This window comes from Cetorhinus maximus, chromosome 16, assembly GCF_964194155.1.
Source record: "Cetorhinus maximus chromosome 16, sCetMax3.hap1.1, whole genome shotgun sequence".
Taxonomy (NCBI): Eukaryota; Metazoa; Chordata; class Chondrichthyes; order Lamniformes; family Cetorhinidae; genus Cetorhinus; species Cetorhinus maximus.
Genome location: NC_135894.1, coordinates 95,951,738 through 95,977,811, shown reverse-complemented (window position 1 = coordinate 95,977,811; position 26,074 = coordinate 95,951,738). Strand labels below are relative to the sequence as shown.

Genomic DNA, 26,074 nt, shown 5'->3' with positions numbered 1-26,074 from the left:
TGTCACAGAATTATAGAAGGCAACAGCATAGAAGGAGGCCACTCATCGCATTGTGTCTGCCCTGATTTTTTTTGGTAGAACAATCTAACTGGTCCATATTCTTCGCTCTTTCCCCATAACCCTACAAATTCTTTTCCCTCAAGCACTTATCCAATCCCCTTTTGTGAATTACTATTAATGCCACCATTGCAGGCAGCATGTTCCAGATCATAACAACGCGTTGCATAAAAAAGTTACATCATGCCACATCTGGTTCCTTTGATAATCACTTTAAATCTGTGTCCTCTGGTTCATTTCCCTGCTGCCACTAGAAAGAGTTACTCATTATTTACTCTGCCGAAACCATTCATAGTTTTGAAGGCCTCAATCAAACGTCCTCTTACCCTTCCCAAACAAAAACAAAAATGAAAATACCTGGAAAAACTCAGCAGGCCTGACAACATCTGCGGTGAGGAACACAATTAACATTTCGAGTCTGTATGACTCTTCAACAGAACTAAGGAAAAATAGAAGAGAGGTGAAATATAAGTTGGTTTAAGGGTAGGGGGGTGGGATAAGTAGAGCTGGATAGAGGGCCAGTGATAGGTGGAGATTACCAAAAGATGTCACGGACAAAAGGACAAAGAGGTGTTGACGTGTAAGGTGTCCTCTTACCCTTCTCTGCTCTAAGGAGAACAACCCCAGCTTCTCCAGTCTCTCCATATAACCGAAGTTCCTTCATCCCGGGCACTATTTTAATACATTTCTTCTGCACTAATTCACGCTAGCCTCCAAGTATAAAGTTGCAACAACTGGATATACCACCGCATTTGTACTGCTTGATCTTGGCTGAATGGCAGAGATAGGTTGTTCAGCGGAGTTTGGTGGGGTGGGGGGGTGGGGGTGGAGGTGTGTGTGTTACATACATAGCTTGAAGGGCAAAAAATAAAATGTTATATCCTGAGGAACAGGAGGGGGACAGCTTGCATCTGCTATTAGAGGAAGCTAGTCTGATAAGCCTCAAGAATTGCAAGCACAAAATTGGCATCAGACACCAGCTGTGCACTGGACATTACCGCCTCAGATGCCACTCCATGCTGTGCCATTTCAAATATCTGTTTTCAAAGGCAATTTAAATTGTGCTGGAGGTATTGATGTCAATTTAAACTGTGCTCAAGGTATTGATGTCATGTTGAGTACTTGAATCAGTGCAGTCACAGGGTCCTGATATAGCTTCATGGAGAAAGTTTGAGGAAGTTGGGGTTTTATTTGTAAATAGAGGCACATTCAAGATAAACTAAATATATAAGAACATAAGAAATAAGAACAGGAGTAGGACATTTAGCTCTTTGAGCCAGTTCTGCCAATCAGTAAGATCATGCCTGATCTTTTACCTCAACTCCACTTTTCCCATATCCCTTAGTTCCCTTAGTATCCAAAAAATATGTTGATCTCAGTCTTGAAAATACTTCGTGACCGAGCACGTATAACTCTATGGGGTAAAGAGTTCCAAAGATTCACAACCTGGAAGATATCTCTCCTCCTCTGAGTCCAAAATGGCTGACCGCGTATTCTGAGACAGTGACTCTGTATTCCAGATTCTCCAGCCAGGGCAAGCATTTTCTCAACATTGGCCAAACTTTAGAATTGTATGGGTTTCAATTAGATCATGCCTCATTCGTTTAAATTCCAGGGAATATAGGCCACCTCACAGGACAAATCCTGCATCCTAGGAACCAGTCTAGTGAACAAGCATTGCATTCCCTCAGGAGTATAATTTTAAAGGGGTCGCAGGAACAGAGAGGCCTGAGATTGTATGTACGCAGGGCAGAATCATCCCAGATTTGCATTACGTGCGGTAGAGGGCGTGGAAAAGGTTATTTTACCCACTGGCAGCAATGGCGGGTTTTTGTGCCTTATCGCCCCATTCCCAGCGTGTCCCACCTCATTAATAATGCGTGCATGGGTAACACAGCGCATCACTGGCAAGACGGCTTCTGATTTGCTCAGCCCGCCGCCACCTCAGCCTTCAATAATCCGGGCACCATATTTAAAGGGTGCCCTGCACACAGCTAGCACTCTCTAAGGGGTCAGAAGCTGCTAGAAAGCCATGGCTGCCAAAGGGAGGAAACATGCTGCCCCCAAATTTAGCGACGCCTACTGGGTGCAGCGGAGGCCTGCTGTGAAATCCTCTATCCCCACTCTGGGCAAAGACCAGCAAGCAAGCAATCGACCTAACATGGGAGGATGGGAGGTCGTGGCAGTGGTGGTCAGCGCCAACGCCCTGCAATAGAGGACAGCCACCCAGTGCCAAAAGAGGATGAATCATCTCCTCCGTTCGGCCAGAGTAAGTCACTCTTCTCATCACTCTCAACTCACACATTCACAAACCCATCACACATCCACAGGGATCTCACTCAGTACCAGTCCAAGGGACGTCACCATTCACTCTCTCACACACACTTTCATCTGCCCTGCAGATCGCGTTCTCATCCTGTCCATGGCACCACTCACCATCCACAAAGTCAGGCATCCTTATCATCTGGCTTGGCAGGCGTCCTGCTTACACTCTCTCCATCTGTATTCATGCAGGACAAGCTGGCACACAACAAAAGGGAGAGGGAGAGGTCGCAGACTGGTGGAGGGGTGCCCGATATCAAGGTCCTCACAGACTTTGGAAATAGAGTCACTCAGCTGGCCGGAGATGATCTGGACCATTCCTGTGCTGACGGTGAGGTCAGTGGTGCTAAAGCAAGTGAGGATCCAGCAGTGCAACATCCATCAGACAACCATGCTGTGAGTGAGGTCCCCTGTTCCGCAGTCCCCTGCCCTGCACTAATTATCTCTCCTTGCTTTCGCAGGCACATCAGGGAAGCAGCCGAGGGGGTCCACAAGCCAGGTCCTCGACTCAAGCCCCGAAGACACCTCAGAATCTGATGACACTCTAATTGAAGACCCGTCATGGTGCTCACCCACAGCCTCCAGCAGCACAGAGACACACACCTCGGTGGGACTTAGTTCTAGAGTAGCCTCAGGGTCACAATCTGGTGAGCAAATCACACTGTCTGATCCACAGCAGGCAGCGGCAGGGACTTCCCAGGTTTCCTGCAGTTGGAGGATTGCTGGAGACCAGAAATCTACTGAGTTCAAGTCAGATGACGAGTCTCTGGACTCGGTCATACCTCAGTTGCTGGAGCTGCAAAGACAAACTCAGGAACATCAGGAAAGGATATCTACTGCCCCCTCAGATTGCAAGGCGCGATCGAGGAGTTCGTCTGCCTTCACTCTGAGGTGATAGCGCCGGCATGCCAGTGCACTGAGGTAAACACTGGTAGGATGGCATCCGCCATGGAGACCTTGGTCCAGGACATCGATCCTACATTGTTGCATGTGCTGAACTCCATCGCTGACACCATAGGTGGCCTCCAACAGTGTCAACATGAGAGGGGTGCAGGCAGCTCGTTCTCACTCCAGCTTCCCCTTCTCCTCAAGGGCCAGAGGGCCATGGGCACCCATGCGGGAGGAGGACCAGCAGCTCGACACCCTGGGGCCATCCAGGAAAGTTAAGAAGTTGTAGTTTCACAGCCTGGGCATGGGTGTAAATCACTTGTACATAATGTTCACTAATGTCAATAAACTCCCAAGAATGTCTCTTTGCCTATGGCTCCTTGTTCTGATGAACAGTGTTCATGTCACTCAGATGTGAAACCTGGTTCCTGTACAAAATAAAGTCAGGTGTCTCAGTCCAGGGCCTCTTCCCTGTGCAGTGTGTAACCTTCAGATAAATTGATGGCCTGACTTGACACTCGCTGGATACGTTAGTGATGCCCGCACCTCGATGGTGCTTGTCATTGCTGCCAGAATGTCGTGGGCAGATGTCACAGGTTCCCATCATTCTCTTCGTGTGCTCTCAGCACCTTTGAGGTGTAACTGACCCTCCATCTCTTTTGCATCTGTGACCGGTAATGCTGTACTCCTGAAGGGGTCAGGTGCTGATGCTGACAAAGGATCAGGTGCACTTAAAGTTTCATTGCTGCATCTCCATGATTTGACCCTGATCACAGAGCGCAAGCGAACTGCCCTCAGCCAGACAGGAGTCAGACATTCACAGAGACCGTGTGAAGATCAATGTCCTCACTGCATGTCATCATCACCCTCCATGAGTCTTGTGGCTATGAAGGCCTCCCGAGTGCGCCTGCCTTGTCTGGCCAGTGCGATGGCCTCATCGCCGGCATCCTCGCCTTCTAGGACCTCATCATCATCATCCCCTTCAACGTCCTCCTCATCAGAGAACTCAGCCAGGTCCTCCCCCAGTTGCAGCATCAGGTTGTGTAATGTACAGCAAGCTATGATGATAAGCGACACCCTCTGGGGCCTGTACTGCAGCGCTACACTGAACCTGTCGAGGCACCAGAACCTCATTTCCAAAATGCCTATCATTTGCTCCACCAAAAGTCTGGGTCGCAGCACGAAGCCTCGTTATACCGTGGCTCTGCTGCAGTCTGAGGCCGCTGCACGGGTGTCATCAGCCACGTCCTCTGTGGGTAGCCCTTGTCCCCGAGGAGCCAACCCTGCAGCTTCTCTGGACCCTGGAAGACGTCAGGGATCTGAGACCTGCTAAGGATGTCGGAGTTGTGGGTGCTCCCTGGGAGTTGTGCACAGACCTGTAGGATGTGTTTGTGGTGGTTATCCACCAGCTGAACATTCAGCGAGTGGAAGCCCTTGTGGTTAACATAATTGGCTGCTTGTTGCCATGGAGATCAAAGTGTCATGCGAGTGCAGTCGATGGCAGCCTACACCTGTAGAAAACTAGAGATCTGTGCAAAGACCAGCACTCTTGCTTCCTCGCTTTCCTGATCTCTGGTGAATAGCACAAAGTTCTGTGCCTTCCCCAAGATGGTGTCCATAACCTTCTGGATACACTGGTGCACAGAGAGTAGCGAGATCCTGCACAGGTCACTTGTGGAGCCCTGGAAAGAGCCACTGGCATAAAAATTGAGTGCCATAGTCAATCTCATGGCCACTGACAGTGGATGCCCTCCATGTCCCCATGGGCCAAATCCTGCTGTAGGTGGCATATGTGACCGACCAGTTCCCTAGACACGCCCAGTCTTCGGCGACACTGGTTCTCAGTCATCTGCAGGGATGACAAGAGCTGTCTATAGACCCTGGGACTAGCTAAGTTCCTATGAGCGACAGCTCTCTGTGGATCTTCAGCTGCGTGTGCAACAGGCCCTGCCGCCCCTTCATCTGCTAAACTAGGTGCCTCTGGTGCTCTCCTCTTCTTCTTCCTCTGTGCTCTCTGTAAGCCATGAGGTATTCCCTTAAATCACCAGGCTCCATGATCCTGATGTTCTCCTCCTGCAGCATCAAGGAGAGAGATGCATGGGTTAGCATATGTGTCCCAAGAACCTCTCTTGGTTAAGCCTGAAGGCCCCTTCACGCACGCTGGAGAGTGTTGGCCAGCACTTGGATGGCCAGTGTGTAGTGCGCTCATTGGCTACCCGAAACCCCACCCACCTCCAATCCACTCCACTGGACCGATTGGCTGCAGCTTCGGCCTTTGGGCTGGATGCTGTGCTCTCAGCTCAGGCGCAGGCATTCTCCTAACCTGCACTGCAAAGCCTCACTGTTAGCTTGAACTATAATGGATTCTGGTCCAAACCTTAATAAAGACATTGTAAGGGGCTGTGACCACCTCCCCCAGCGACTGCGCCATGGCTGCCTTTCACAAGGGGAATCTACAACTTGATGAAAGGAAAATACTGCCGATGCTGGACACCTGAAACAAAAACAGAAAATGCTGGAAAATCTCAGCAGGTCTGACAGAATCTGTGGAGAGAGAAACAGAGTTGATGTTTCGAGTCTGAATGACTCTTCTTCAGAGCTACGTTTTTCCAGGATTTTCTGTTTCTGATTCTACAACTTGCCCAGTCGGCCAATTGTTCTGCTGCCCTCTGAAACGCACTCTGCGCCCGAGGGCTGGAAAGTTCTGGAGCATTTGTTGGCACTTTCAAGCTTTTGCATTGCTTCATTGGGCAGAAAAGCTTCAGAGACCCAACTCCAAGCGGGTCAACGGAGCTGTGGGAGAATGTTCACTTTTGGCACGCTTTCCAAGTGAGTGGCCGCTTCCCTCACCCTACATCCCTGGCACGTGCTTGTGTACTTCCTTCAGTCTGTGATGCTTTGCTTCCCCCAACACCCTCCCCCCACCCCAGCCTGACCTGTACTGGAGCCCTTGTCCCTGGCACCGCACTGAAAGCCAGCCGGGAAAAAGCGATTTGCCTGTGCCCCCGACGATTACGCGGCACCTCTTCCTTGATGTCCTACAAGCGATGCTTGTCAGCGTTGCGCGAGGTTGTGTGCACTCACCTCCGAGTTCCCCTCCAAGTTCAGCTCGCCAGGTGCACGCCTTTTAAAGGAGGTCAGGAAGCCGCCATTCTGATGTCACGCCAACGTGGGCGGTATGTTTGAGGTGGGGGCGTGATTCCGGTGAGCAGGGCTTATGATGAGAGGCTAAAGTATTGAAGTTAGGTTCCCGATGTGGGGCGGCAGGAATTGCGGCCTGCCCTTGACGGGTGCAGCGGACGACAGCAAACGATGGCGTGAAACCAATTTTTGGCCTTCTCGCCATATTGTTTACCCCCGCCGCACTCTGCCCGCCACCAATGAGACTGGACGCTTCCGCCCACAATCTTTGAAAGTTTCAGGACAAGTTGAGGAGGTTGCTTATAAAATATCTGCCGAATCCATGGCTTTGCAAACAGGCAAAGAGAACAGGAAGCTGTGCTGCAAGTCACTGGATCCTTTTTTTTAAGTGTTGGAATTGTTATTACTTTATCTTGGGAATAAATTTTGATTAGGCAATGTAATTTGTTCTTTTGATGAGATACTTAAGCCTCATTGCAGGGGTGTGAACACCATTCTGTGCATCGTTTTACTCGCAACTGAGAGTTAGATGAGATCAGTCAAAACGAACGAGGCTTGTTAGACCTAGGTGACCATGTAATAAACCTGAACATGCTCAAGTTCCTCAGCAACCATCATTTGCAAATTCTGGGGAAAACTTTCAGGCTGTTTTAAATAGTTGACAAGTGGACCTGGCAGATGGGTTCTGTTCAAAGGAGAGCACTGGCTCGATATGAACACTGTTAGAGGTGTTATTCTGGATCCTACCCAAAAAATAGACGCCAGGGAAGTTGTGACGTGGCGAAAGAGATAAGCTACCAAACTATCAATCAGCTTTCACTACCAACTGAGTCCTGACCCAGGATCTGACCCAGAGAATCATTAAGATCGAAATGTCTTGCTATATGTCTTGTTAAATCTCAGTGTTTTATTGCTATGACGCACTTGAGATTAATTAGGAAATAATGAGTTGCGATTCTTTACTCTCTCTCACAGCCAAAGGTACAAATCAGCAGGTATCAGAGAAGTGTTATTATGTGCACTTTTAAAAGTAACAAGCTGATTTTTCACAGCACATGGGAAATGCTTGGGAAGTGTGTAGGCCCATGACAGGCACGCAAGCAGAAGTAGGACCTGGAGTGGAGTCCCACACTGGCAAACAAAATGTAGCACTGGGATTTTGGAGCTGGGCTACAGTGCATCAGAGCTGAGAAGGTGAGCAGTGCTCACTGGTGACAGCCATGACTTAGTGGGTATTACTTTTGCCTTTAACTCAGAAGATTGAGGGTTTAAGTCCTGCTTCAGAGACAAAATCCAGACTGACGTCTCACTGCAATCGGAGGTACCATCCTTTAAATTAAATTTTAAATGAAGGCCCTGTCTACCTCATCAGGTGGATGAAGAAGATCCACAATGCTTTTTTGTAGAAGGACAAGGGAGCTCCTCCCAGTGTCCTGGTCAAGATTTATCTCTCAATCAACATCACTAAAACAGACTACCTGATCATTAACTCATTGATGGAGCTCCCTGTGTGCAAATTGGCTACAGCATTTCCTGCATTACAACTGTGAGCAAATTTCATTGGTTGCAATGCATTTTGGGGCATCCTGAGGTCATGAAAGTTGCTATAGAAATGAATGCATTTCTTTATTTCATAGTTTCTTTCATAGATTTTTTATTTTAATAATTAACTCCCAGGAAACAGAGGTGAACACCAAGGATGTTTCAAAAGATTTTTAAAAAATGATTTTCCATCTCAAGTTGAAGAGGTCAACTGTTTTTTTTTCACATACAAGAGTGGAATTTGTGGGTTGGTGGGGGTGCAGAAATGAAGAGAGAAGGTGTGATGAGGGCAGAGGTAGGCACGAGGTTAAAGGATAGGAGGCAAGGACAGTGTACTAAATGTAGCTTTAAGGAATGTAGTGACTGTAGCTTTAAGACTTATTGTACTGTGTAGTGTCATGTGACAGTGTGAACGAATCAGCTCAAAGCGTAGGGAACCTTAGGGGTGGAGTTTTGTGTCTTGTTGTGGATCTTGATGGAAGTGTGTAACTGCTGCTGAAGCCCTGTAAATAAAGTTCACTGTTTCTTTTAAGAAACCTGTCTGAAAAATCAAATCTGTAACAGGCAACTAGAGTGAAAGTGGGACGAGGGGAAGGATTGAAGGATGGGAGAAGGATGAGGGCAAGGAAGCGTCAGACAGAAGACAAGGGGAACACAAACACAAACTCTGGGAAGAGTGGGGAAGAAGGATGTTGACAAGAGAAGCATCAGATTAAGGGATCAGATATAAAGTGGGGGAAAAGGTTTTCCATTTGTCTAGTCCTGCAGAGGCAGTGATCTGGCAGCAATGGACATTGAGCAGATAAGAACACAAGAACACAAGAAATAGGAGCAAAAGTAGGCCACATGGCCCATACAGCCTATCCCATCATTTAACGTCCCCTCCATATCCCTTAATTCCATGAGAGAACAAAATCTGTCGGTTCTAGCCTTAAATATATTTAACAATGGAGCATCCACAACCCTCTGGGGTAGAGAATTCTAAAGATTCACAACCCTTTGAGTGAAGAAATTTCTCCTCATCTCAGTCCTAAATAATCAGCCCCTTATCTTGAGACTGTAACCCCCGCGTTTGATTCCCCAACCGGAGGGAACACTCTCTCAGGCTCGTGCATGTTCCAATGAGATCACCTTTCATTCTTCTAAACTCCTTAGAATATGGACCCAATTTACTCAGCCTCTCATCATAGGTCCACCCCCTCATCTCAGGGAACCATTTAGTGAGCAAGGCTGACAGAAGTGGAGCAGAAAGTCTGGGAAAACGCCAAGTGGGGAAGAGTGAGGACAGGGCAGATGGGGTTAGGGCAGGATGGTGATGACAAGGTAAGGAACAAGAGGATTGAGAGAAGAACAAATGGAGGCCTGGGCATTAAGATCAGAAAAAAAACAAAGTAGGAATGGAGAAGCAATTGGTGAAAATAAGAGGTTCAGGGGAACAAAGAAACTAGATGTGAGGGAAAGAGTTCTAACGTTCAGGGAATCTGGCAATAGGGTAACTTCAACGTCAAACATCAGGAAAATCTCATTCACAGGAAGACAAGAAAATGGGACCAATCACCATTGTGACCTGGCGATTGTGAGCAATAGGTTATGTATACTGGATGCTGCAGTACATGCGTACATGATACAGAGACAGAAGAAAGTTTAATATTAATTTAAAAGCACTGCAATAAAAATAAAGATAAATAAAAGGAAACAACACCACAGAATCAAACACATCCACAATGACAGGGCAAACAGAAAATAGATATAATTGCTTTAAAAGCAGTTTAGAGAAGGTTCACTTGGCTCATTCCTGGGATGTGGGGCTTATCTTATGAAGAAAGGTTGAACAGGTTGAATGAGAGGTGATCTTATTGACACATATAAAATCCTGAGGGGACTTGATAGGGTGGATACTGGGAGGATGTTTCCTCTTGCGGGAGAGACTAGAACCAGGGGACACAGTTTAAGAATAAGAGGTCTACCATTTAAGATGGAGATTAGGAGAAGTTTTCTCTCAAAGGGTTGTTAGTCTGTGAAATTTTCATCCCCAGAAAGCAGTGGAGGCTGGGTCATTGAATATATTCAAGGCAGAGTTCGACAGATTTTTGATAGACAAGGGAGTCAAGGGTTATGGGGGGGAGCAGAGGGCAAAGTGGAGTTGAGACCACACCCAGATCAGCCATCTTATTGAATGGAAGAGCAGGCTTGAAGGGCTGAATGGCCTACTCCTGCTCCTAAGTGAGGAGTTGGTGGCGTAGTGATATTGTTACTGGACTAGTACTCCAGAGACCCAGGGTAATGGTCCGGAGACCTGGGTTTGAATCCCACCATGGCAGATGGTGAAATTTGAATTCAGTAGAAGATCTGGAATTTAAAAAATAAATACTGCTGCCTCGCTAAAATTAGTTTAAGTTTACTTCACCCTGGCATTATTAACAATAGTGCTCCATTGAACATTTTCCCCTTTCTATTATAGAATCAGAGAATGGCCTGTAGGTCATTGTTAGTCCTTTTGGTTTGGCTGTGCTCTGCCTCCGCACTGAAGAAACACATTAAGCAGATTGATGGACCACAATGTAATTATGGCATCCTATAAATCTTAGCCCACAGGGTTTGGAATCAAAACCATCGAGTCCACCTGCATTAGAAACTTGTTAAGGACTTTGTGCTAGGTTAACCACTAAGAGACACAAGTCTTCAGGCAACTTTTGTGTTCATTGAAAAGAAGCCCAGAGCTTTTCTACATCAGTCAAATTCTGTCCACACATGCACACACACACACACACACATGCACACACACATGCGCACACACACATGCACACACGCACGTGCTCGCGCACACACAAATACACACTCTCTTGCACACACAACACACACACGCACACACATGCACACACACACACAGTCATGTGCACACACGCACACACACACTCGCACACGCATAAACATATATGCATGCACACACGCGAACACGGACTGCTTTTCTGCTTTTTTTTTTAAAAAGAAAATTCTTCCTTTGAGGTAAAGAAACAAAATGTGAACTGGAATCCATGTAAGAGAAAGAATGAAAGAATTTGCATTTCCCTAGCATCTCTTACAACCTCAGGGCAGCCCAAAGCTCTTTGCAGCCAATTATGTATTTTTGAATTGTGATCAGTATTCAGTGTAGGAAACATGACAGCCAATTTGCACAGAGTGAATTCCTGCCAGTAGCCATGTGATGATGATGACCCAGACAATCTGTTTTAATCATGTGGGTTAGGGATACATATTGGCCCTGGACATTGGGAGAATTCCCCCGATCTTCTTTCAATAACATGAGCTTTTACATCCACCTGAGGGGGCAGATGGGGCTGTCATTTAAACCTTATCTGAAAGACAGTGCCTCTGACAGTTCAGCACTCCCTTGGTACCACACTGGGAGCGTCAGTCTAGATTTTGTGATTAAATCTACATGGGGCTTGACCCAGTGAACTTCTGAGTGGGAGGCCAGTATGGTACCCACTGAGTCATAGTCACACAAATGAGGAATCCAAGACTGATTAAAAAGCCAGATGGAGATAATGGCAGGCTTTGTTTTCAATCCAGTGTCATACCTATCATTTATGGCAGGAATGTTTTGCGCAAATGTTCTGATGATGAATTCAAATTTGATTTAAATCACAAACCTTGTCTCTGTAACCAGTTGGGAAAAGATTTGGACTTGATGGGCCAATTGGCCATCGCCATTCTTTGAGTCTAAGATAATATTTTGTCGATGAAGGAAGTGATGCTTTAAAAGGTTAGGCCAGAATTGAATGTGACTCTTCCCACCGGCTGGAAGGTTTGGGGTAAGCCTGCCTCCACAGGCCCTGGAAGCCATGAATTTTAGGGTGGACAACCTTTTCCACTGGGATAGCCCTCTGTGGGCCATTAGATGCCTGAGCAGGAGGGATGCCACCACCCCCCAACCCCCACAAGTCCACAGCCAGACCACCAGGACATGCCTGAAGTGGCCATTAATTGACCACTTAAGGGCCTCAACTGGCCCGAGGATGGACGGGCCACCCAATATCTCCCCCACCACTGGCAAAATACCAGTGCAGGTGAGAAGGTGGTGGGTACAGTATTCCCCTGCCATCTCACCCGATTTTACAACACAACCCCCGCCACTTCCAGCCCACTCCTGGTGGGTTGAGGGGGGCATATGCGAGCTGAATAAAATTCTGGCCTAAGGGTGCAGCCAATGAGGTAAAGCCTGAATCTCCGGTACCGAGTGGAGTGTGGAGTGCCCAAAAGGCATTCGACACAGTGCCGCACAACAGACTTTTGAGAAAAGTTATAGCTCATGGAATAAAAGGAGATGGTAGCAATGTGGATACGAAATTAGCTGAGTAATGGGAAACTGTGAGTAATGGTTAATGGATATTTTTCGGGCTGGAGGAAGGTTTGTAGTGGCGTTTCCCAAAAGTCGGTATTGGGACTCTTGCTTTTCCTGATATATATTAATGATCTAGATCTTGGTGTGCAGGGGACAATTTCAAAGTTTGCGGATGATATAAAACTTGGAAGCATTGTAAATTGTGAAGAGGACAGTGTAGAACTTCAAAAGGACATAGACAAGTTGGTGGATTGGGCAGATAGGTGGCAGATGAAGTTCAATGCCAAAAGTGTGAGGTGATGCATTTTAGTAGGAAGAATATGGACAGACAATATAAAATAAGGGGTGGAATTCTGAAGGGAGTGCAGGGGCAGAAAGACTTGGGTGTATATGTGCATAGATCATTGAAGGTAGCAGGACAGGTGGAGAGAGCAGTTAATAAAGCATATAGTATCCTGGGCTTTATTAATAGGGGCATAAAGTACAAGAGCAGGGAGGTTATGCTGAATATATAAAAATATCCTAGCTAGACCTCTGCCAGAATATTGTGTACAGTTCTGGGCACCATATTATATGAAGGATGTGAACACATTGGACAGAGTCCAGAAGAGGTTTACAAGAATGGTCCCAGGGATGAGAAACTTCAGCTATGAGGAAAGATTGGAGAAGTTGGGACTGTTTTCCTTGGAGAGAAGGCTGAGAGGAGACTTGATAGAAGTTTTCAAAATCATGAGGGGGCTGGACAGAGAAGATAGGGAGAAGCTGTTCCCATTCGTAAAAGGATCAAGAGCAAGAGGGCATAGATTTGAAGTGATTTGCAAAAGAAGCAAATGTGATGTGAGAAAAATCTTTTTTATACAAGCGGCTTGAGTCTGGAATGCACTGCCTGAAAATGTGGCGGAGGCAGGTTCAATCGAGGCATTCAAGACAGCATTAGATGATTATTTGAATAGAAACAATGTGCAGGAGTATGGAGAAAAGGCAGGGCAATGGCACTAGGTCATAATGCTCATTTGGAGAGCTAGTGCAGACATGATGGGCCGAATGGCCTCCTTCTGTGCCGTTAAGATTCTGTGATTCATTCCAGTAGGAAGAATATGGAGAGACAATATAAAACAAGGGGTACAACTCTGAAGGGTGTGCAAGAGCAGAGGGACCTGGGTGTATAAGTGCATAAGTCAGTAAAGGTGGCCGGACAGCTGGAGAGAGCACTTAATAAAGCATACATATCCTAGACTTTATTAATAGGGATATAGAGTACAAGAGCAAGGAGGTTATGCTGAACTTGTATAGGACACTAGTTAGATCTCAGCTAGAATATTGTGTACAGTTCTGAGTGCCACAATTTAGGAAGGATGTGAACGCATTGGAGAGAGTGCAAAAGACGTTTACAAAAATGGTTCCAGGGATGAGAAATTTCAGTTATGAAGATAAATTGGAGAAGTTGGGACTGTTATCCTTGGAGAGGAGAAGGCTGAGAGGAGATTTGATAGAGGTGTTCACAACTATGAGGGGGCTGGACAGAGTAGATAAGGAGAAGCTATTCCTGCTCATAAAAGGATTAAGAACAAGAGGACACAAATTTAAAGTAATTTGCAAAAGAAGCAAATGCAATGTGAAAAAAACTTTTTTCAGATCTGGAATGTATTAACTGGAAGTGTGGCAGAGGCAGGGTTCAGTTGAAGCATTCGAAAGGGCATTAGATGATGATTTAAATAGAAACAGTGTGCAGGGTTAAGGGGAAAAGGCAGGTGAATGGTACTGAGTCATAGTGCTCATTTGGGGAGCCGGAGCAGACGCAATGGGCCAATGGCATCCTTCTGCACCATAACAATCTGAAGAGGGATGCACAGAGTACTGAGAGGTAACAAAAACAGAAAATGCTGGAAAAAAAATCAGCACATCTAACAGCATCTGTGGAGAGACCGTATGACTCTTCTTCAGAGCTTCTTCAGTACTTCAAGGTAATCTTAGAGAACACACCTGGAGCACCGTGAACAGTTTTGGTCTCCTTACCTAAGGAACAACATATTTGAGGAAGTGCAACAGAGGTTTGCTATACTAATTCCTGGGATTGTCCCATGAGGAATGAATATAGACTAGGCCTATATTCTCCAGAGTTTAGAAGAGTGAGAGATAATTTCATTGAAACATATAAAACTCTTCAAAAGCTTGACAGAGTAGATGCTGGAAGGATGTATCCCTTTGCTGTGAAGTCTAGCAGGAGGGGTCACAGTTGCAGAATAAAAGCAAGAGCTGTGTTTATTAATGCCTTTCATGACACCAAGACCTCCCAATGCACTTTACAGCCAATTATATTTGAAGTCTAGCCACTGTCGTAATGTAAGAAACGTGGCAGCCAATTTACACACAGCAAGCTTCCACAAACAGCAATGTGATACTGCCGAATACTCTGCTTTTTGTCATGTTGATTAGGGATAAATATTGGCTGGAACATCTGGAATAACTCCCCTTTCTCCTTTTCTAAATTGTGCCACTGGATCTTCTATGTCCACCTGAGAGGGCAGATGGAGCCTCGGTTTAATGTCTTATCTGAATGAGGTGTCTTTTCCAGCTGCTTTTGTTTTTGTTTCCGATTTCCAGCATCCGCAGTATTTTGCTTTTGTCTTATTAGCACCTCTGACAGTGCAGCTTTCCCTCAGCTAAATCTTTGTGCTCAAGTCTTGGACTGGAACATTTAGGTGAACATGAGATGAAGCAAATAGCCTTCACTCAAAGGGTTGTGTGTCTTTGGAACTCTCTATCCTGGAGGGCTGTGGATGATCAGTCTTTGAGTATATTCAAGACATATTTTTGGATACTAAGGGAATCAAGAGATATGGAGATAATGCGGGAAGGTGGAGTTGAGGTAAAAGATCAACCATGATCTTAGTGAATGGTAGAGCTGGCTTGAAAGGCTGAATAGTCTAATTCTGCTCCTATTTCTTCTGATGCGTCCATCACACTGAGCTCAATACCATGAGAAGAGGGGACTCCAGGCCTTAAAATTCCTCCCATTGGTATTGTAGTCTACCACAATGCCTTAACCCCACATAAAACTATGGCACTCCTACCAGGTGAATGGAAATCCACAGGGAATGAATCAACGATGGGAGGTTTTCTAAACTCAACTGATGGTGCACCTCAGCATGATGAAGGGATCATAAGGAAAAGGAGGAGAAATAGACCATTCAGTCCTTCAAGCCAGCTCAACCATTCACTAAGAACACCAATGGGAGAGACCTGGCGACCAGTGCCCACCACACTCTTAATTGGGGTTTGTCACAACAGAGACAGAGCAACAGAGAAGGAGTTACAAAGACTACTGGAAATCTGGAAATCTCTCCCACAAAAGGCTGATTTGGGTGTCAATGGAAAATTATAAAAATGAGATTGACATATTTTTGTTAGGCAAGGATATTAAGGGTTATGAAACAACGTGAGTAGGTGGTGTTAAGATACAGACCAGCCATAATCTAATTGAATGATGGAACAGACTGAATGGCTCTACTGCTATTCCCATATTTAAAAAAAACATTTTCTTGGTTCCAAATATATTTATTAACAACTCCCATTTATGCAGCGATTTTAACATAGTAAAACATTCCAAGGCATCTCACAGGAATATTATCAAATATAATTTGACATCAAGGCACTTAGGGGTACTTTAAGACAGGTGATCACAATTTGACAAAGAGGTAGGTTTTAAGGGCTGTCTTAGAGGAGGAGAAGAAGTGGAGAGGCGTTGGGAGTTTACACCTATAATCACATGAACTTCGTTGCAACATCCTATCAACTTTCTATCAACATCCTGGGGGTTACCATTGAGCAACAACTGAACTGGACTAGCCATATAAATACTGGTCAGAGCAGGTCAGAGGCTGGGAATTCTGAGGAGAGTAACATATTTCCTGACTCCCCAAAGCCTGTCCACCATCTACAAGGCACAAGCCTGATAAGAACATGGAATAAGATGGAATGCTCTCTACTTGCCTGGATGAGCACAGCTCAACACCAAAGCAGCCCACTTGATTGGCACCCCATCCACAAACATTCACACCCTCCACACAGACGGACAGTGGCAGCAGTGTGTACCATCTACAAGATGCACTGCAGAAACTCACCAAGGTTACTTTGACAGCACCTTCCAAACCCACGACCTCTACTACCTAGAAAGACAAGGGCAGCAGATGCATGGGAACACCACCACCTGCAAATTCCCCTCCAAACCACTCACCATCCTGACTTGGAAATATATCACCGTTCCTTCACTGTTGCTGGGTCAAAATCCTGGAACTCCCTCCCTAACAGCACTGTGGGTGTACCTACACCACATGGACTGCAGCAGTTCAAGAAGGCAGCTCACCACCACCTTCTCACGGGCAGTTAGGGAATTAGGGATGGGCAATAAAAATGCTGGCCCAGCCCACGTCCCATGAAAGAATTTAAAAAAACCATAATTTCTTACTGATGAATAACAAGGAAAAATTGCAACTTATGGCTGTCATGAACCAATTCTGACAGGATTGCATCTTTCAAAATTTTTCTTCATGGCTTAAATGCACTTTTTTCATTAGCCCTATTATCAACATCAATGTTTGCTAAACAGAACATAAAGGATTCTGCTTAACACCTTCACTTACCAGCTTGGACGAGGGTGAACTCCTGAGACCTGGTTCCTATCTGGTTACTGGCTGTGCAGTTGTAGCTGCCAAAGTCACTATCCACAGTTGGAGTAATCTTCAAGCAGAGAAACAGAAATTGTAGCATTATTATTCTTTCTGATAGCGTGTTGGATTGTTAGAACTGGCCCATAAAAATGATCTTTTCTTGCCTCTGCCACCATGATATATAAGCCATGGATGACCATAATTTAAAACGTAACATAAAATGTTCATGCCTACAATGTCCTGCATATTGAGTTCCCAATTTCCTTTTTCATTTCCTGCCATTCTGCTCTTCTGAACACACTGGGTTGGATCTTATGGGAAAAATAATGCTATGTTAATGACCCACACTGCTACTGTTGTACAAATTGCCCAGAGGTTTAAGAGGCATGGCGTGAGTCGCAAATTGATTTACATCACTTCACCTATTACTTTACGCAAGCAACATTTTGCCTTAAACCTCCCAGTTATTTTTAACAACTTGCTGGATTTGCATATTAATTTTCCATTAAACTCAGCACAGTGGAGGAGGTCGTGTGGCGCAGTGGTAGTGTCTCTACCTCTGGAGGCTGTTTCCCACCCTCTCCCGGGCCCGCCGATCACGTGCACCCGACCAGCGCAAAATTCAGGCCCTTATGCATCCTCAATTTCTTTTATTACGCTATTGACAGCAATGCCTACATCTTCAACTTTAACTCAGGAATTCCTTCCCTGAACTTTTCTGCCTGTCCAGTTTTCTCTCTCTCTCTCTCTTATCCTTTAAGATGTTCCTTAAAACCTACCTCTTTGGCAAAGCTTTTGTCATCTTTCCAAGTACCTATTTGTAGAGCTCAGTGTTAAGTTTTGCCTGACTGCATTCCTGTGAAGAGACTTGGGGCATTTTGGTATGTAAAGGTGCTATATAAATGCAAATTGTTGTTGTCTACTCATTTTTGGTACTGGTACTACTATCAAGATGTCCCAAGGTTTGCTAAATATTAAGATCCCGAGCTTGTGCATAAAGCAATTAGTAAGGGATAAAAAAATAACAGAGTCTCTAGGTGCAGCAGTAAAATGATTGTAAGTGTAACTAATATATGACTAGGGTTACCAGTTCTAGCTAAACATATTCCGAGCGGTTTCATCACGTAACATCTCACCTCCAATCTTGCCCACCTAATCATGTTACCCCCATCGCTAACATTTTAATAACTAATAAACAAACACATTGAAAGAAAAGAAAATAAATAAAAGAAAATAAAATAAATTACTGAATAATTTTTCTCCCGGGTTCACTTGCAGCAGTATCCCAGAATTTAATCCTCAATTCCTGGAGAACCCAGGACAATCCTGGAGAGCTGGCAACCCTAGGCGCGATCTGCAAATGATCTTTGTGCAGCTACATTTTCAGCTTTTTTGCAGCCTTGTGATTTTAATTCATCTTAAACCTACTTAAATAATCAAAAAATAGAATACGGTTTAAGAATATCAATTGTTTCCTTTGTATAATGGGTTCTTTAATTATTTCTCAATCTTCATCTTGAACTGCATCTCTCTTGTTTGATGTGCTGCTCAACACAGTGAAAATTGAAGTTTTTCACTTCCTATTTCTTCATCCATATAAATTCGATTGGAGCATGTTTAATTTTGCATCCAATCTGCAATGCAATTGGCTTGATGGTGCTTGATGAAGACAATGGAAAGATGTTTCACTCCTTAATGATTCCTCACATGTCCTGGTGCTGACACTGGGTGCAAATTGCTTTTCCCCAGCACTGAATTCCTCATCTTGAAAACCAGACAAAAATAAGTCCCAATAGAACAATTTGACATATGTTTAACTTTCTCTTTTTATAAAACTTATAGGATTGCGAGTTGACCCAATGAATGGGGTTGTCCCTCTCGGAGGTCTTTTTCTTTGAAGATAACATGTATAATAAGTAGTCTTACTGAAAGCCAAACATCATTCCAACTCCACAAAGAAGATGAGCTCTTTTTTTTTAACACAGCAAGCTTGCAAGGCAAAAGCCGAAGGAAATGGCTGTCATTCTGTGGCACAGTTTGATGGCTCTTTTTTTTTTGGAGAAAAATTCGTAATGCAAAATCTTTGCTTCCTTTCACTCTCTCAGTACAAAACTCCAGCTCTTAGCTCACACCCTGCTGGGTAAGTAGCCTAAATTTTAGATTGTATTTTAATACAGAGCTGGTTTAATTAAAAAGTATAGCACTTTGACTTTTCTGCCTTCATTTTGTTAATACTTCCATGTTGATTGCACCTCAGAACTTTCATCCCTTGTTTGCCTTAATCTCCAGATGTGCTTCCTTCATCATATGCTCACTGTTGACCTCAAGAGTCACCACACTACGTTCTCTGCTCTAACCTATTCTTTGCCACTACCTTAAAACCATAGAAACCCTTCTTCACTCAACCTTCGTTTTTGATCTTTAAAATCCAACTGTGGCATCAGCTACTTTCTCATTTGTTTCGTCTTCTATCTTATGGATTGAAACAGTCGATGGGGGTCCCTCGGAATCGAGGATGGTGTCCATCAGGCTTGGTGAGACTTCAGATGACCGAGGAGCCCAATTCTGGATCCACGTGTTCTTCCACAGTGGGGAGCACGTTGTTGCGCAGGGGAGTGGAAATCGCAGCCCCAGGCTGGCTTCCTTCCCCTTCCTCTGCCGCCGCTGGTCCATCTCGCTGTCAAGTCGCTGAGCCTCGAAATGGTTTGCACCTTGATGGACCAGGCGGTGCCATGCCGAGCGATCGGCAGCATTCTCCTCCCCAGTCGGTGGTGTTAATGCCTCCGTGCTTTAGGGTGACCTTGAGAGTACCCGTATACCTTTCCTTTTGGCTGCCCTTTGAATGTTGGCCAACGGAGATCTGTAAGAAGAGAGCCTGCCTAAGGAGGCGGTTTTCGGGCATCTGGACACAATGTCCCGTCCATTGGAGTTGGTTCCACAGGGCTTCAATGCTGTTCAATGCAGCTTCATGGCGGACGCTTGTTTTAGTCTGGCAGTCCTCCCAATTGATCCTCAGGATTTGACACAATCACCGCTGACGGAAGCTTTCAAAGATCTTACTGTGGCGCCAGTAGACAGTCCATGTTTCGCTGCAGTAGAGAAGAGTGGTCAAACACAACAGCCTTATAAACCAGAACCTTTGTTGACTTGCAAAGGTCCCTGTTGTCAAAGACACGTTGGCACAGCTTGAAGAAGGCAGCGCTGGCACAGTTGACTCGGTGTTGGACTTCCTCATCGATGGTAGTCCCTTGGGATAGGTGGCTCCTGAGATAAGGGAAGTGCTGCACATACTCCAGAGCCGCCCCATCTATGTGGATGGTGCGGGGAATGTTCAACTGGCCCGGGGAAGGTTGGTGAAGGACCTTCATCTTGGCGAAGTTTACAGACAGGCCGAGCCTCTTATACGAGGTGTTGAAGAGGTCAAGCGTCCTTTGCATGTCCTGTACAGAGTGAGCCATCGTGCAGCAGTCACCCGCAAACTGAAGGCCTTGGATGCCCATGATGGTGAGTTTTGTTCTTGCCCGGAAGCGACCAAGTTTGAAGAGCTTCCCATCCAGACGATACTAAATACTGATGAGGTGGACGATGACAGTCAGGTAAATGGTGAACAAGGTGAGGGTGATCACACAGCCTTGTTTGACCCCGGTCTGGATGTGAAAGGTGTCAGTTTCAGATCCTCCACTCAGGATGTTGGCGGCCATGTTGTCATGCGGGAGTCTCAAGACGGTGACAAACTTCAATGAGCAACCAAAGTGTTGGAAGACGATCCATAGATCTTCACAATTTAAAGAATCAAACACCTTGGTCAGGTCGCTGAAGGCGAGGAACAATTTTTGAATTTGCTCCTGACATTTTCCTGGATCTGTCTAGACACAAAGACCATGTCCGCAGTATCCGGGATGGTCGGAAACCACACTGGGTTTCCGGGAGGATCTCCTCAGCGACCGGACGAAGGCTGTTCAGGAGGATGTGGCCAGGATCTTACCCACGATGGAGGGAGGGAAATCCCCATGGAGTTTCCACAATCAGATTTGTCCCCTTCTTGTGGATAGTAATGAGGGCCGCGTTCCTGAGTCCCGAGGGACGTCCTCTTTGTCCCAGAGGTGGAGGGTGAACTGGTGGAGCTGTTATGTGAGCTGATAGCTGCCAGCGTGGCAGACCTCTGCAGGTATACTGTCTGGCCCACAAGCTTTGTTGCTTTTTATCTGTTGGAAGCCCGCTTAAGTTCATCAATGGTTGGTGGATCGCCGAGGGAATCCCCCACAGGGTGTTGTGGGAGAGCTTGGAGTGTCTCCTCCGATACGGTGGAGTTCCGATTGAGGAGCAGTTCGAATTGCTCCTTCCAACACTGACGGATGGTGTCATCGTCCTTGAGGAGCTAGGAGCTGTCCTGTGATTGGAGAGGGTTTTCTCCAGTCAAGTGGGGTTCATGGATTATCTTGGTAGCCTGGAAGAAGTTGCGCATGTCGTGCTGATGTCGGCGTAGGCCTGCATCTTCTCCACCCACCAGTTCTTCTTCATGTCTCGAATGCGTCGCTGGACTTCAGCCTTCAGTTGGTGGTACACTGCCGTCATTTGGTGTGTACGTGGGAGACTTTGCCAGGCGATGAAGGCTGCTCGCTTACGCTCGAGGAGATCATAAATCGCAGTGTCATTGGCGTCAAACCTGGCTCCATCGTGAACAGAGGTGTCTAGGACAGCAGACTTGAGTTGCTCCCAGTATGCTTGAATGGAAATGGCACCAGTAATGGGTACTTGCTCCAGTGCACTGTGCAACTGGGCCTGGAACTCTTCCCGCAGTCCCGGGTCCTCAAATCCTGCAACATTCAGCTTTCTCCGGGTGGCTTTTTGGGTACTCCGGTATCTTGGCACCAGGCAGATGTTCATCACTGAGCACAGAAGTCAATGGTCCATCCAGTAATATTCAGAACCCTTCATGGCCCTTGTGACAAGCACGTCTCTCAGGTCTCTGCCTCGGACAATGATGCAGTCCAGGAGGTGCCAATGCCCCGACCTCGGGTACCTCCACGTGGCCTTGAGCTGGTGCTTCTGGTGGAAGACCATGTTCATCACGATCAGACTGTACTGGGTGCTCTCGGTCAAGAGTAGGATGCCGTGGGCATTGGCCTACCACACGCCATGCTTGCTGATAGTTCCACTCCAGATTTCGTGGCCATGTCCAATTCGGGCATTAAAGTCACCTAGGAGGATGACCCTGTTGCTCATGGGCATGGAAGCAAGGATGCCATCGTGATTGGAGTTGAACCTCTCCTTGACTTCATGGTCGGAATCTAAAGTCGGGCACATGCGCTGGTGACAGTGTCGCATTGGTTCCGGCTGAGATGCAGGCGTCAAGTCATCAGCCTCTCATTGATCCCCAAGGGAATTCAGACAGCGCGGCAGCTATCCTGTTCCTCATGGCGAAACCGACTCTGTGCATGTGGGGGTCACGGACTCACTCCCCATGCCAGAAGAAGGTGTTCCCTCCACTGGCCACCCTCATCTGCCCCTCCCCAGCGAGCCGGGTTTCGCGAAGAGCAGCGATGTTGATGTTGTGCCTCGCTAGCTCCCAAGCCCTGATGGCAGTTCATCTTTCAGGGCAACCAGTCTTCGGGTTGCCAACAAGTGTTCTTACATTCCAGGTTCCGAAGTTTCGCTTTTTCTTGTTTCAGCCGCAGACATGATGATCCCGCTGGGCGCGGCTTCTCAGCCAGGAGAAATGGGACAGCCTATTTTTGGGGCACCTTTTCCAGCCCTCTCCCCGTTCGGGGTGAGCAGGGGGTATCCTGAAGAGGGCTGCTCAGCCGCAGATGCAGCTGCCGAAAAGCAGCCCTGTTCCGACACAGGTGCCCAACGATCATCACACATCCACTGCCTGTGTGTGGGATCTTGGCTGGGGGCCTCCAGGTATCTCAGCTCCACCCCTGTCACCAACACTCCATCGCCACAGGGCTTTTCGCCTGACGGAGTCCTGCGTGTGACGTAGTTTAGCGTGGGAACTCTGGTACGCAGCCGGGTTCCACACAGTCTTGATGGTTGGTAGCTGGGTTCAGTGGCATGTTTCTATTAACAGTTCTCAGCCACCAAACCCGTACAGAGTTCGCCCTTGGCGTATCAGGGCATAGACCACATCTATGGCAGTAACCGCCTTGCGTTTATCGTGTTCAGTGGAGGTGACCGAGCCCCGATGATATTTTCCATGGAGACCTTGAAGACCCCACGAGCTTCCTCGTAAATAAGGCCGGAAATTGAGGACGAGCGAGGTGGCGAATGGCAGGCTGAGTGTTTCCCTGGTTATTATCTCGGAGGACTTTCCGGTGCTGTTTAGCACCCCCTTTACCAAGACCTTTACCGCCTTTGCCTCTACTAGACATCACACCCGGAGACAAAATCTTGTAATGGTCAGGGTTCAGCGGACTGGTGGACATGACAACTAGGGCCGCTTCCCCGTTGCAACCTTCTTCCGCCTTCGCAGCAGTTGAGGCCACATCTCTACTCCAACTGCTCTGCCGTTGAGGACTTCTTGGATCGTTCTTTGTTTGGAACGTCCCCCTCAACCTTACTGCCATGGGAGACCCTGCCACCAGCATGAGCGCCAGGGGCATTGCTCTCAAGTACACCAGAGTGGAGCACTGTACTCAGATCTGGTCTCCATATTACAAAAAGAATACAGAGGAACTGGTGAAGGGTCAAAAATGTTTTCCAAGGATGACATTGTTTTCAAGAAGGAGTTAGATATAGCTCTTGAGGCGAAAGGAATCAAAGGATATGGGGAGAAAGCGGGAGCAGGCTATTGAGTTGGATGATCAGCCATGATCATATTGAATGGCGGAGCAGGCTCGAAGGGCTGAATGGCCAACTCCTGCTCCTATTTTCTATGTTTCTATATCAGACCTGAGAGGGTAAACTGTTTGGAAAGCGTGAAGAGGCTGGGACTATTTTCTCTGCAAAAGAGAAGACTGAGCGGTGACCCAATTGTGATATTTAAAATCATGAAATAAATTGATCGGGTGGACGCAGAGATCTTATAGTCATAAATAAATCCATTGAGGAATTCTGGAGAAATTTCTTTACCAATTAAGTGTTGAGAATGTGAAACTTACACGCGGGGAAATAAAGGTTCTTTCATGGGATGTGGGTGTCACTGGCAAAGCCAGCATTTGTCGTCCATCCCTAATTACGCTTGAACTGAGCAACTTGCTCAGCCATTTCAGAGGGTGGTTAAGAGTCAACCACATCTGGGTCTGGAGTGACATGTAGGCCAGATTAGATATGGATGGCAGATTTCCTCCCACCAAAAGAACATTAGTGAACCAGATGGTTTCATGGTCACCATTACTGAGACTAGCTTTTCAATTCTACCAGCTGCTATGGTGGAGATTTGGACTCTTGTCCCGAGGGCATTAGCCTGGGTCTCTGGATTATGAGCCCAGTGACATTACCATTACACGACCTCTCCCCTATTCCATAGCTGCATTTAAGAGAAATCTAGATAGATAGATAAAGGGCAAGCTGATAGGATGAAATGAGGTGTAAGTGGAGCATAAGCACTGACTTAGACCAGTTGGGCTCAATGGGATATCTCCCCTGCAAAATCCATGTACATAGTGAAGTGCTTCTGCCAGCTAAGCATTATTTTTTTTAAGTATATGGATTGACCGCTTGTTTAAAGACCACACAAACAAATTTAATTCAATTGTGCTAGTACCATCTTTGTTAATATTTCAGAACCCCTATTCAACTATATGAGTGTTGGTCCTTCACTCAGGCTTCTCAATGTATAAGTAAACATTCTGGAGGGCTTTGGGTAGTCACAAATCATGGTTCATTTGCGCTATTGTTGTGACAATTGTTAAATAGAATGATATAGTACTTACAATGCAGAAACAGGCCATTCAGACCAATGGGTCTTTGCCCATGTTTATGTTCCAAATGAGAATCCTCCTTCCCATTTTATTAACCCTACTAGCATAACCCAGTCTTGCTATCTCCCGCAGGTACACATCCAGCTTCCCTTTAACTTCATCAACACTGTTGGCCTCAACTACTCCATAAGACATTCTAAACGTTCTTGAGTGCTTCTGAATTTATTAGTAACTATCTCCTATTTATGGTTTTGTTGTGCACAGACGCTGAAGCTGTGGTGTAAATCTGGAGTGAGGGTTCGACCCAATTCCAGACCAAAGTGAGACTCGTTACGGGAGGGGGCATCACTCTGGTCAGCTCGAGTGCTGGCTTGGAACTTCCATTACAACTTTATCATTGTGTCAGGTGCAAGCCCCTTGTACTTGGAGACACGTCCCAGAATTTTGTGTAGAGTCAGCGCTGTCATCCCAGCAGCCAAAGGAGAGGAAGCAAAAGCAGAATAGAAACAAAGGAGTAAAATAAATGAGTAGGACCCTTATTCTTCAAGGCTTACCACTTTTATTTGCTTAAGATGGTCGATAATAATTATGAGACTAAGATTGTGAGAGACCAACTGCTTTGGTAGATTAAAAATACCAGAAATAGCATATATAATGTGACAATCTCTTATTGTTGAGTGCTCTTGCAATGAGATTATTTTTTTAAGTAAGCAGCCAGAGGCAGTAAGCTGATTAGTGTAATGCTCTATCCAACTCCTGCATTAGCTTGTCAGGAAAATCATCTTAAAGGCTTTTGCGCTTTGTAAAGTTGTTGAGCCAATCAAAAATAAAGTTAGAATTAATGTGCTAAAGGAAACTTTTCACTTTTAGCGCTGGAAACACTTGCTTCATAATGGATAAGGTCTCATTTAGTGGAAAATTGATCAAACTCTGTGAGATTTATTGGCCCACCAGCAAATATCTGTTCCAAAACAATACTAGAGGACTCATCTACCAATGGAATGTCACTGCCTGGAATGTTCTCCTTGTGCACTGTATTTCAGATACAGAATTAACTATCACCAACTGTGTGTCAACTGGCTGTAGCAACATCAGTAATCCAATAGCTGGGTAAATCCAGAACGCAGGGAAGAAATACTGGAAATACTCAGCCATCAATAGCAGCATCTGTGCTGAGAGAAACATAGCATTCACGTTTATCTGGTTGATGCCTGGCTGAGGCTATATGTCTCTTTCCACAGATG

The 26,074-nt window shown here is 46.0% G+C and overlaps 1 protein-coding gene across 3 annotated transcripts in view; it reads right to left on the bottom strand.

The window, feature by feature from the left end:
* The window catches only part of ncam2a (neural cell adhesion molecule 2a), a 1,392,794-nt gene that overhangs the window by 274,609 nt on the left and 1,092,111 nt on the right, over window positions 1-26,074 (bottom strand). For all 3 annotated transcript variants that reach the window (XM_078560368.1, XM_078560369.1, XM_078560370.1), the window contains exon 11: window positions 16,939-17,035. In XM_078560368.1, coding sequence (XP_078416494.1) covers window positions 16,939-17,035 — 97 coding nt within the window. The remainder of the gene's footprint in view (window positions 1-16,938; window positions 17,036-26,074) is intronic.